Source organism: Gallinula chloropus (genome assembly GCF_964237585.1).
Source record: "Gallinula chloropus genome assembly, chromosome: 15".
Lineage (NCBI taxonomy): Eukaryota > Metazoa > Chordata > Aves > Gruiformes > Rallidae > Gallinula > Gallinula chloropus.
Genome location: NC_140100.1, coordinates 5,416,940 through 5,430,425, shown reverse-complemented (window position 1 = coordinate 5,430,425; position 13,486 = coordinate 5,416,940). Strand labels below are relative to the sequence as shown.

At 46.2% G+C, this 13,486-nt stretch overlaps 1 protein-coding gene across 4 annotated transcripts in view; it reads right to left on the bottom strand.

Moving 5' to 3' along the window:
* TOM1L2 (target of myb1 like 2 membrane trafficking protein) overlaps window positions 1-12,111 on the bottom strand; it is a gene marked incomplete at its 5' end in the record, with an annotated part of 52,954 nt that extends 40,843 nt beyond the window's left edge. For all 4 annotated transcript variants that reach the window (XM_084271045.1, XM_084271048.1, XM_084271046.1 and 1 more), the window contains one exon: window positions 12,060-12,111. In XM_084271045.1, the coding sequence (XP_084127171.1) occupies window positions 12,060-12,111 (52 nt within the window). The remainder of the gene's footprint in view (window positions 1-12,059) is intronic.
* Between the last annotated feature and the right edge of the window lie 1,375 nt (window positions 12,112-13,486).

Sequence of the window (13,486 nt, the reverse complement as noted above, 5' to 3'; positions counted from 1 at the left end):
TTTTCACACCAGAAAGACAACTCACAACAGCCACCCCAGTATTCAAAAAAAGCTCTTAAAACAACTAACACATAAACATGAATTTGTCCTAATGTTGAAAAACAACCCCTAAAACCACGCAGACAGCATTCATTTTATCAGCCTTAACTTACAAATCTGAGAGAAGGGGCAGCTGAAAGTAGCAATTTCTTTCTCAACTTGTTTGTTAGTGAATATGCCCCAAGGCTCTTCCAGTGGCTGGTACTTGTAAGAGCAATGGTATGACAGCTCCTTAAACAAACTGTTGCAAACTGCTTTTTAAAACACTCTCCCCACAATGCACAAAACCAACACCCCATGACCAAAGCAAAGGATGTATCTGACCAGGGAGATCATAGCAGGAGGTAATGGAGAGAAAGATGAATATTCTGTGCATCTGGATGCAGTTTTGCCACCCAGAGCTGCTGGCAGCACTGTGTTACCATTTGATATCCCAGCTGCACATCATCTTGCAAACACTCTCAGGAGCAAGCTGGTGCCCTGCTCTGTAACTAGCTGCCCTGTTCAGGACTCAACAGCATCCAGTAATTACAGGTGAGCTGAAAAAAATGTCTTTATGAAAAGTTATGGATGATCAGTGTGTCAGTGAGCTGTATTTGAAATCTATCAGCTCTTGATGGCTAATTTTGTACTACATGAGTAAAGCAAGTTCTAATAACTCACTTGGGACTTCACTCCAGTACTTACAAGCTACGTGCTTTTCATATTCATAAAACAAAACTAATTGCCTTTCATGGATGAAATGTTCTTAGAATTTTTAATCCACATCAGCTGCAAACTCTAAAAATCCATCCCTGTATATTTAAAACTCCCCCTCCCACCCACTCACTTGCAAAATGCTGTTTGCTGCAAACAAACTATAAGGCAAAGATAATCCATCAGGCTCCTATGTTAGTAATATTTATATTATTTTTTTTACAGGCTACCCCTAAAGTCAATTGCCCACATTCTCACAGCCTTAAAATAAACTGGAAACACTAATTACGTTTAGTGTGGAAGGAAAAGGCAGAATCTTTCATTCCTACAAAGAAAGCTGTAACAAGAACAAGGTTACTTCTTAGTTGCAGTATGCTACAGCAGATTTTAAAGTAAATGTTCATACAAGATGACTAAAATGTGTTATAAATTAAATGAAACAAATCTTGTGTTTGCCTCTTCCATGGGCACGGTCCCACACCCAGCACTCCTATGTACCTACAACTCCAAAGGTGAGAGCTGCGTCCTCTGGAAAGCCACGATTATCCCACCAGTAGGAGAGAACTACACAGTGAGGGGTCTGCAGCTTCTGAGGGCTGACAGCTCCCATTTTCCAGTGTGAAATGCTTCACTTCGCCTTTCAGTTTTGCAGCCTTCCCTCACACAGCTCTGCACGATGACAGCAGGCTTGTGCACGAGGCAGCTAGCTCTGAGCCCATTCAAATTCTCCAGTACCTCTGTGGCTTGAAATCAGCGTCTGGAATACACTAAACGTTTTCACCATGGGAAGAGGGGAGAGCTGGCGCCTGTTCCACTAGGTAACAGGAATCACTTTTGCCAACGCTGCTGTCATCGAAGGGCTCTACTGCCAGCTGCCCGCTCCCACAAGCCAAGCTTGCCATGCCTGCAAAAGCTTAGCAGCTAAACGCTTCCAAACAATCATCTTAGGAAACCTGAGTGCAAATCAGGCAATGATAACAAGAAGATACATGTGTGCAATTCAGCCTTGTGGATTTCTTGGTGTCTAACAACCCTACTGAAAATTCTCCACACTCCTACAGCCCCGTTTCTCTTTGCTGCTGCCACAGATAAGCCTGAAAAAAAGAATTAGAAAATGTAAACACCAGGAATTTATGAAGTATGCAAATACCTATTTCTGAGGTTGTCATCTTAATTTTCCTGTAATTCCCATTATCCAGCTTGTGTTACCTACTCATATAACTTTGTAAATTCTTCGGGTCAGGAGCTGTCCAGATACATTTCATATTCCACTGCCATCACCTGTATTACATGGTGCAATCAGCATGGTAAAATTTAAAACAATATAAATGTATCAGGGGACTCCAGCATATTTCTGGAAAATAACTATGTATTCTGACTAGAACACAGATTGTGAGCATGGCTTACAAAGAGTTTGGCTTATTTACTCTATGGAGCAGGGAAGCAAATCCGAGCAAATGAAAAGGGCCCATCCAGGGCATTCTCAAAACTGCAGGTTACAGGTGGGAAGGTAACTTTCCCAGTGTGAACACACACGATCTTCTGGAATCTATAGAGAACGAGCTCTCCGTCTTTGCTGCTTACAGCTTGTTGATCAACCACACAGAAGTCAGAGAGGTCAGAGAATACAGAGTAACAAATATGAAACCTATGAAGCCGTTTTGGCAGCATGACACTGGTACACATTAGTGTCACTGCTCCTGCTTGGGAAAGCAGGGAGTACCTGCCCAGGTGCTCTCCTGGCCCTGTTCACTGGTGCCCAGCTTGATGACTGAGCTTCACCGCACCATCCAGGCTGGGGTAATCCTCTCACAGGCACTCCCTTATGCTTCTGGGTGAATCAAGACTTTCTCAACTTCTTTTGGGTTTGATGTTCATGCAGACTGGGCACATCATTCCTCTGAGCCATGCAGCAGCCTCCTAAGCAACCAACAGTGTAACGATGGCTGTTATGAAAGCGTGCCCTTTAGAGGTGTAAAGCCTGCCTGAGCAAGGCTGCACCATTCCAGCTCTCTCCTGGTGCTCATCAACAGCCTGGAGATGATTTTGCAAGCCAGGATGCAGACTAGAGTTTGCTTTAAGGGGTATTACACGTGAAACACCTCATTAGCTGCAGCAAGACTCAAGGCCGATACCCTTTGAGGAACCTGGCTGGAAGAGGATTTTTCATTACTCACTGGCTATGCCAAAGCATGGGCATCGATGGGGACTGTGAGGGCAGTTTTAATTATAGCAGGTAGAACCCACACATGAGCAAGCTGCTGTGTCAGAAAACCACTAGAACTGAACACTGACCCATTTGGGTTGTTTGTTGAACTTTAATCACTTTCCAAGTCTGACAGCTGCTCAAACTTAATTGCTCATTACGCTTGTAAATAAAAACTGATCTCACTCTCTGATTAGCCAACCATCTTATAGTTGCCATAACAACTTCTTGTCTAATAAGTGATTTCAGATTTACCATTATTTGTACTAGCAGAAAATTTCACAAAGGTCTGAGATCGCTCTTTTCACCAAAATACCCTTCTAATTAGAAGAACCGAAAATCAGTAGAGAAAGGGCAGCTCAAAGATAATGAAAAAACAAGCCATTTACCACAACAGCTTAAACATGATAAACCAAAAAAAGATATGCTGGGTCCTGCTTAACCCCTACTTTTCCCTATCAATCATCTTATTATCACACTTACACCCTGTAACTGCTGCTCAGAAAAATACAGCACAGCACTCAGGTAATAACTGAACACGATGACTGATTTCAAGATTGACTCCACAAGAAACATTTCAGTAAAGTTCACAAGTTTTCTTTCCTAAACTTAAATTAGGAACCAATTAACTGGTTACATTCCTCAAGACTCTGTCAACTGATAGGAATGCTTTATGGAGAACACTGAGGGGCTCAGATTCTTGAGAGCTTCATATAAAAGGAGAGAAAAGCTTTTGTATTGAGCCCAACAGATGTCCATTGCATCAACTGCAATGAAAGATGTTTTGGAAGGAAGAGCTAGACTACAGCAAGTCATCCAAAACTTACTTGAGGCTTGACTTTTAGGACAGAATTACTAATTAAAGCCCTGCAGAGATCTGGGGGGGGGAAAAAATATCTGTATTTAGTAAGCATTTGGTCACCACAGCTTTGTAAAATGCCTCTATTAAAACACACAGATGTATTTGTTAGTCTGAGAAGAGTAAGTGACAGGGAGCTATGGAATTCTGCTAGCCTGTAGGCCTCCTGCAGCATAAAGACCTTCCAAAATTTGCTGACAAAGCTGCTGAAGCTTGCAATTTGTTTAATCTGCTCAAGGTGGCCTTTTGTGTGTATGGGCAAGGAAGGACACCCTTTTCCTTCCAAAAGGAAAATAAATACAGAAAGCTGTAATTTGAGACAATTAAAGATTTTTAAAGAACCCAAACCAGCCTGAAAAATACCTGGTTTTAAAAGGGACTTTTTCTGCATTTACACAGCTATGCAAGAAACATTTTTTTTTGTTACTTGAGTCAAATACAAAGCTAGTCACACTTCCTGCAGTAGATGTATCCCACAAAAATAAAGAGGATGCAACACATCCAAGTGAACACTATCCTCAACATTCCCGATCAGATTTAGGACATAACAAAGTCATCCTTGTCTTAAGGATAAGAAACCAACACCCTGCAAAGTTCTTGGGGTTCAAACACAGTTTACACCCCCAATCTGTGCCTTCACTTTGTGTATGTTTTCTTTGATCTGAATTTGAACAAAGAATTTCTTCCCAAAGTAATCGAACCCAGGCGGGTTCTGAGGACCAGCTGGGGAACAGGCTGGCTTGCTTTCAAAGAACATGCAGGCTCACAAGCTAACCAAACTTCAACTGGGGTCTCCTGAATATCTTCTCCTTTTTGAGTCCCCTGATGCTCTCTGAGACTACATTGCAAGCACTGAGCTGCCAAAGGGTTTCTGTGAACTGAGAGATACAGAAGCATGAGTAAACAGCCTGTACATCGCTGTGCCAGGAGCTACCCAAATGCAGACAGGGTATATACATACATTGACTTTTTTCTTCCCTAATCCTTGATTATGAAATGAGTTCATACATTAAGGGGCCTACCTTATGATTCTGGCAGGTACAGAACAATCATAGAGTATATATTTAAATGTAAAGACAGTGCTGCCAATAACAGACTGGCTGAATTTACTTGCATCTCCCCCTTCTTGAGCAATGGGAAGACTGGAAGATTGGAAGACCTGGCTCTCTGAGTAATGTTGATGTGTTTACCTGCAGCAAAGGACCTGCTCCTAAGGGGAGATCAGGCCTGAGCACAGCCTAGTGTCTTCTGTGCTCAACAATCATCAGTTTTAAGAAAGCCCTTTACCACCTACAATTACTGAAACAAACAATTGTGGAGAACTGTCAGCAGAATGACTAAGCAAACACAGAAGATAAGGCTTATCTATGCTAGAAAGGATTTTTATACTCAGCAACAAGTTTCTCATCATTCCCAGGAGGATGCAAATGAGAAAATGGAAAACTAGTTCTGGATGATGCGTGCAGACTCACCACATGAGGGAAAAACTGTTAGGCAGGCTGGGCTTTTGGGCCACTTCCTAACTCCTCAGCACTCTTACCACAACTTCTTTCTCTCTTGTGTTCACCAACCATTTATAGTTTTTATTGCCTACATATTGCACAGATCTTGGAACCAAAACACAAAGTGTGAAATGATTTCTCCAGAATCAAATAACAAACACCAGATGAGGAAGGGGATTGCCAGGTTAACCCTGCAGAGCACCTGGCCTGCAGGTACTACACAGTGTCCTTCCCATGAAGGCATTTCTGCAACTGCTGCTGTTCCTCCACTGACCATTCCCACCACTGGTACTATCAGATGTCTTGATGGCCTTCATCTTTACCAAGTAACAACTCAAAGAATGCTGAATTATAAACCCAACATAGCTTAAGCAATCAAAGGGAAGCCTGACTAAATTCAAATTGTTCCTAATTCAACTAAGGGAAACACAGAGTACCTTTTTTTTAAATGGAACATTAAATCAGTTGGAAGGGTCCATGGGGATTTTCTGTGTGTCTTCAGACAAGCATATTTTAAATATGCAGTTAAAAAAGTCTGCCGAGTACGTGAACGGAGCAGTATCAAACTGGGAACGAGCTGTCCTCACACTGCAACCTCTCACATATAGATTTATATTAGAAGCATATGGAATACACATTTAAGCATACTGTGCCAGGAGAGATAAAACTGCATTACTCAAAAATACATGCTATAATACCTTCATGAACTACAATCTGCTTTTGTGCCTATAAAATAAATCCAGTCTCAGAAACCTTGTATTAAATGGTATTATACTAATTATCCAGCTTCACACACGTATGTAGTTTCTCCAAGTTGCCAGATTCATGACTCAGTATTTATTTGCTCCTTTAAAAGCAAAGATATCCATTTTCATATTTCATGGAGATTTCCTTACAACATAATCCATTGTCATGAAGGGAAAGCAGATCCAAATAATCTTATAAAACTAAAAGCATTTTATCAGACTCTCTTTTGCATGACTAGCACAATTCTATATGAACTAGGGGGGGGCTGGATTTTAAACAACTCACCAGCTACAGAAGTACCTAGAAATGTACTTAAATTCTGAGGAGAGCAATTTTTGTGCCCTCACTATGTTGAGAAAAGACAAGATTCACCTTTTTGATGCTGTGGGCATCTGATAGCAAGAAAAGTTACAGGTACCTTGTACTGAGAGAAGCTTCCCTTAGAACAAGGCACAATACTCCAGTGGTTACAGGTAATTGCAAGCATCTTTCTTAGGGCTTTTTATTGTATGATAATGCAATTAATGGAAATAGAGATGATTAAGACCCCAACAGCATGCTGCAAACATGTACTTTTATTCATACCAGACCCTGAGGTTACAGGGTGCTCTTTAAACACTGACTTCTGGGGTGGGGAAAGGTTTGCCCTTAAAACATGTCTTCCTTATAGTGCAGCATAGTAGTAAGTTTCCTCTGAAGGGAACTTAGACAAATTGTGCATGTGGACAAGAAAGCCTGAATTAATTCCTCCTGCAGGATTACCATGGGCTGCTCACTGTGATACATCTCTCTATTCCTGCATATAACCATCAACTCATTTATTTAAGAACCATTTTTATTCTAAGACTCATAAAAATCTTAGGATATAAGAAACTTGAAGAAAGGTCTTAAATGCTTCTTATGGAAAGGAAAATAAAAAGGTATTTATACACACCCCCTCAAGCTGAGGCATTTTCTCATTTAAAAAAAGAGAAGAGGGGGAAACGAAACAGCATCTCTGGAAACAGATTCTGTCCAACGTATTTATTATCCATTTAACAGCCTTGAATGGATGAATGCAAGTGCTTTGATAAAAATCAATTGAAAAGCTGTCTGCCTTGCTGTTGCTTCAATAAAGTGCCTCTGTATCTTTTCCTGAAACCTTGTTTTTGTAGCCTCCTTAAACAATAATCTGTATTAAATCCCTATACTGTTCCTCCTCCATAAACAGACTCCAAGGCAAGCGCCCAGACTGGCACCCCTCATCCAAACACCCCTTCACCAACAAGGACCAGGAATGTAAATCAGCATTGTCTGACCAACACCCCCCCACACCAGTTATGCTGGACATCTTAATTGCCACTATATTGTTAAAAACAACTGTCAGGTCTCTCTGCATTTAACTCAGGCACTGGAGGTCTTTGGCTTCGAGTCCAGCAGACTTCAGGCTGCAGCAACAACTTCTGACTTCAAAAGCACACACAGCCCGGACCAGAGTCCTTACCAAAAGAGACCTCAATACTCCAGTCCAACACCCTGTGCAGAACCCATTTCACACACCACTGCCCCCCTCTGCACCTGAAGGAGCCAGGGGCGGGGGGGCAGCATCAAGGCTTGGTTTGGATTCAAACAAATACACGCTCTCCCCAAGCCTTTGCAGTCTCCAGAGTAAAAGACCCACTACAAAATGTAACTGGTTTTCCTGTGTCCTCATGTGTAAGCCATATGGCCTGTATCAAATAAGCAGAACGAGCAAAAAAAAAAGTCCCCAGCTCTCCACATTCTTGTAATTCAATCAGCTTTAATCATCTAAGATGTTTTTGCTAACCTCCAGTAAGGGTATTTGTTCTAATAACCTTGAATAGAGCGGTGACACTTTAAAGATGGCTCCCTTGAACAAAGAAAGATAAAAACGTAATTTATGGCAGGATGTTGAATCTCAAGGCAAATTCCTGCTACTGTAAATTGCAGCTTTTTCCCCAGGCCAGTCCCTCTTCAAATAGCAAGCAGTCTGTCTTTGCTGTTTTACTACACATCTTCCTGTGCTTCTCCTCCTCAATGGCCAGGAGTATTCTTCAAGACAGTCCTGCTCTAAGGATCTTGTCTATTCTATTTGGAGTGTTAGCTAGGAAGAAAATAACAGTTCAGTCATAAGAACAGGGGCAGCGCTCGATGCCACAAAGGATCTTGTCAGCCCCAACACACACAGGCTATGGAACCCACAGCACCCAATTCCTCTGGCCAGCTTTCACAAAGACCTTCCCTAGAGCTGATGGGACAAACCACTCAGCTGGCCAGCACCACGCAGCTCCAGCTGTCAGTGACAGCTCCAGTGCCACCCTGGGCTCCCTGTCCAGCATCACCCACAGCCACTGGATTCTCCAAGCACCAGTGAAAAGTGTCGGCAGCACGTCAGCCTCCACACAAGCCCTGCCCAGGGATCTTCTTGAGGAGGTCCTGCCTGTGGCAGGGGGGTTGGAACTCTGATCCTTGGGGTCCCTTCCAACCCAGACCATTCTGTGATTTGATGAGGCACTGCCCACCAACAAAACTGGCGTTGTGAAGGGACCATGAGGACGTCATGTAAGTCCTGCAGGATACTGAAAAGCAGCATTTGCTCACGGAGCCTTTGAGAAGTTATGGATCCTGCCACATAATCCCAGATGAAATTTTTGGCTTGTATGTAAAATGGTGCTATTGCATACCTCCCTTCACTGTACCCTGAGGGTGAAAAGCAGCATGATGTGAAGATGGCCAAAGGCCCGAAGCACCTTGCCTAGAAAGACAGGCTGAGAGAGTTGGGCTTGTTCAGCCTGGAGAAGAGAAAGCTCCAGGGAGACCTTACAGCAACTTCCAGCACCTAAAGAGGATATAGGAAAGCTGAAGAGGAGCTGTTTACAGAGGGCAGGGCATGATAGGACAATGGGTAATGGCCTTAAGTTGAAGGAAGTGAGATTTAGATTAGATATGAGGAAGAAGTTCTTCCCTCTGAGGAAGGTGAGGCCCTGGAACTGGGTGCCCAGAGCAGCTGTGGCTGCCCCTGGATCCCTGGCAGGGTTCAAGGCCAGGATGAATGGGGCTTTGGGCACCCTGGCCTGGTGAAGTGTGTCTGCCCACAGCCAGAGGTTGAGACTAGGTGATCTTTAAGGTCCCTTCCAACCCAAACCAGTCTGGAATTCTATAATGGTATGGACTGGGTGAAATCCATTTTAATTTCAGGAATCTCCTAGGCACATGGCAGCAAGCTGCCTGCCTTCCACCCCTGTCAAAACCCACTGCCTTGCTAGAGACCTAAGGGCAGTTCAGCGTCCACAGGTGAACCAACTTATTTAAGAAAAATTAAGTGAGGTTTGTAGTTAATAGCCATGGTGGTGTTTTATGCACTATCTGTCACTCGACTGCTGGAAACCAAAAAGAACCAAGCACTGAAGCCTGCAGGCAGAAGTCAGGTAGCTTTCAGCGATGAGGAACCTGGCTGCCATTGAAACCAGCACTTTAGATGCAGGAGACTCTATCCATCTCCATTACAAATCCTCTGAGCTCATCCTAGCATTACTTTCCCACATTAAGCAAAAGAGTTAACATAAAAAGCCTGTCTAGCTTCCGACATTATCCAGATGAAGAGAAGGAGAAAAGAGAAAATCTCTTGTATTACCTCTCTCAGCCCTCCCCAAACCTTCTCTGACATCTTTGTTCTTTCAGACCTGGCATTTATCTGAAGACATTGTCTAGCCTTAATTAAATCTTCATGTGAACCACTGCTACTTCCTGGCAGAGAACATGCATTCTTGGTGTGCTGATGGACCTACATAATTTTCTGCACTTCTCCCTTATGGTGAGTGTTAGGCCTTGCTTGAAAACATCACAACTGTGTTCAACACAATATGTTTAAACAGAAATACAAAATTATTCAGTTTCTTTTAAAGAATGAAGAGAAACATAAGTGAAAATTATATTCCACAAGCTCATTGAAAAAAAACTGTGGAAACACTGGGCAAATAGCACTGTCTGAGAACAAGGCATGCTTTTGTTTTACTGTTGTCTCTGAGAGGGATAACTGGCAGTGATACGACAAGCAGAAAAAAAATAAATCTTCCAAAATAAAATCTGCAGCACTCTCTTCCCCCTGGGGATGAAAAAACATTCTTAAAGTGCGACTGAATTTTGCATTCTAAGCCCCTCACACACACCTAACCTCATCTGATGAGAGCAGCTCCCTCAGAGCTTTGTGTTCGAACTCTCTAAGTTGGCACAGCAACTGCTGGTTCAAAGAGAGCAAGGGGATGGAAGAGCTCCAGAGAAAGGTGCAAGGCTGGAAAAAGCCCCTCCCCAGGAATTGTTTAAGGAAGCCCCTGTAAAACACTCAGTGATGCTAGAAGAAGCTGTCAGTAAACAGATGAGAAATTATTGCCTTTCCTTAACAATGCTCATTGTAGAAGGCTTGTCCAAGCAGCCAGCTGTCCTGGCAGATGTGGTCAGATGGACAAACACAACAAAGCAAATGCACTCTAAAACCATGTTTAACTTTCGCAGTTCTTGTTATTATCCTTCATCTCTCAGCACTTCTCTCCCTAAGCAGAAGAAATAAACACCCCAGATGGCTAAGGAAAAACAGCAAGCTATACATATGCTCCATATTGTCTGACAAAGCAAGAGTCCGGCCATCTTCAAAGCACAGTGTGAGATTTACCCATTTAAGGGCCTTTTAGCCCTGCAAGGGGGTGTCTCTGCACGTGCAGGTGAGGCAACTACTATAAAAGAGCTTCTGGGTTTCGAGGTCAAGCCCAGGGACTCCACAAAATTTTTCCACTTTAATTCCCAAAGACACAAGTCCTCCATCATTCCATAAATACATGTGGAATAGCTATAGACTAGGCTATATATAGCTATACATCATGCTATATATAACCCCTAAATAAGGCATTAGAATTACTGTTGCTTATGAAGTAAATCAGGGAACCTAAGAGCATGGTGTCACTGGAGAGGGATGCTAGCACAAGTGCCCCCAACTGAACATTGCCTCAGCTTCTGGGGCTGCATGCCACAGTCCCTGCACTGCAGGAACCTGAACCAGCCTGTTGTTCTTCTCTCAGGCCCTGAAGAAATACAGGATCTCTAGCATTGTGCTGAGGAAGAAAGTGGAAGGCAAAGACAGCTCACCCAACTACAGGCAAGTCAGCAAACTCTGCAGAAGTGGCACTCAGGCTTTCTCCTGCGGCCCTGGAAAGCCAGGCCGAAGCCAGGCTTGCCACAGTTGAGAGTGAACACGTCTGTGGGAGGAAGGGAATCGGCACAGCAAACCAGGAAGGCCTCGGCTGGCCACACAGTGAAAACACGCCCAAAATAACCTGCCTGCCGTCACCTAAGCATTAGCAACACCACAGTTCAAGCTCTGGGCTGGAAACAGAGGGCATGTCTGAATCTCATGGCCCTCTCCCCAGCAGAGGCACAGGCCCCGGGCGGTGCCAAGGCCTTGGGTGGCTGAATGTCTCCGTAACGCAGCACTCCCGTGCAGGAAAACGAGCTGGGGGCTCCAACAACTTTCCTTTTCCTTCGCCCACCAACTGCCTTTAAGCAGAGCCTCTCCTTCCCGATGGCTAACGGCCTGCCCGGCACCACCGCTACCCCCACAGCCCTCTGCTGCCCAGAGGGCCCTCCACGACCCGCCCGGAGACACCCACAAAGCACTACAGCACCCCCAAGCCTGGAAACCACCCGCCACCTCCGGGGTACCCCCCCCTCCACGAAACCCCCGCTACCCAGAGCCCCCCCCCATACCTCCAGGGCACGCCACTCGCCTCCACAGCCGCCTCACCGCCTCCACAGCCCCGCACTGACCCCTCCGAACCCCCACGGCGCCGGAGCCCGCCGCGGGCCCTCGCAGAGCCGCCGCGGCACCTCACCGATCCCCACAGCCCCCCGCCGCCTCCGGACCGCGCCGCTGCCTGGAGCCTCCCACCCTCTCCGGAGGCTCCGTCGGGTCTCCATTCCCCCACCCCCGGAGCCTCCTACGGCCGCCGGGCCGCCTTACCCAGGCTCTGCCCCACCGGGGTGCTGAACGGGTTCCCCAGCAGAAACTCCATCTTGGGATGACAACAAACAGCAACCCGGCGAGCCCCCCCTCCTCGCCCGCCCCGCTCTGACTGGCGGCGGCGAACACCAACCGCAGCTTTCTCTTGCCAGCGTGGCCCGCCTCCTTGCATTCTATTGGACAGTGGATGGACGTTCGGTGCAGTCATAGGTTGAAGAGGATGCCTATCACTGTCAACCGGAGGGCCCACCCCCGCATTAGAGCCGTCCCTTTCCGCGCCCCCCAGTTGACGGACAGCAGGGGCACCACTACCGGCATTCTCCATTGGGCAAGGGCCAAGCCATCTCTAATACCATTGGACAAGAGAAACATCAATCAGGCACGCCTCCTCCCGCCCCAAGGGCACGGTGCCGGCGCTGATTGGCTGACACGGATTTCTCGCGCTCTGATTAGCAGCGAGCTTTCCCACCCACTCTCTGACCATTGGCGGCTGAGAGTGTCACGTGGCCACCCTTAGCAACGCGCCTGGGCTTCCTTAGCAGCCGAGCCGGGGGTGCGGAGCGGGCCTGGCGCTGGCGGGGGGTGAGAGGCCTCAGGGACCGGGGCCTGGGTCTGCGCTGGGCCGAGGGAGGGAGACAGTGAGGGAAGCAGGGACGGAGGGGGCAGCCCACCCGGAGCGGAGCCACCCTGGCAGGCAGAGGCAGGGTCCCCGCCGCGGGCCCTGCAGGGCCTAGGGGTGCTGGGGACGTGGCGCTGCTTCCCAGGCCTGGCTGCGGCCGGCTGTGCGCTTCTCGTGGGGTGACCGACCCGCTGCTCGCCCTAACGCCCACGTGTTCCCGCGGGATGCGGTGAGCGGCGGCCCCCGTGGCGCGGCTAGCTCCGCGGAACCGACAGCGATTGAAGAGAGGATGGGCAAAGGCATGTGAGAAGCCTGGCAGGAAGGGACGGATCGGCCCACGGGCTGTACTGAGCACTCCCGTGGAGGGGTTTGGTTTGTTAGGAGGACATCACAGGGAGAGAGCTCTCTACACCCACATGTTTATCCTTTCTGCCCTCCAGTGGGAACTTCTTCCATAATTATGGACGTCATACACGGGCAAAACCTTGAAGACTCGGGTCCTTCATAGTGATTAATGCACTGTGCAGAGTTCTAGGAGGATAAGTAGTCTCACTGCCCCCAGGACAACATTTAAATGTTATTTAAATGACAACCCAGGACAGAAAGTTTTAACTGATATAATTGCCTGTTTGCCAAAGCAAAGGTGTTTGTGGCCAGTTCTATATATTGACTGAACCTGATAGCCTTTCCTATGGATCTGGATTCCATTTCCTATGGATCCTGCCTTCTTCAGGAAATTACTGTTACTGTTTATCAATGTTTCTCCTCCCTCAAATTTGTCACCACTTTTATTACCATGTTGGTGTTT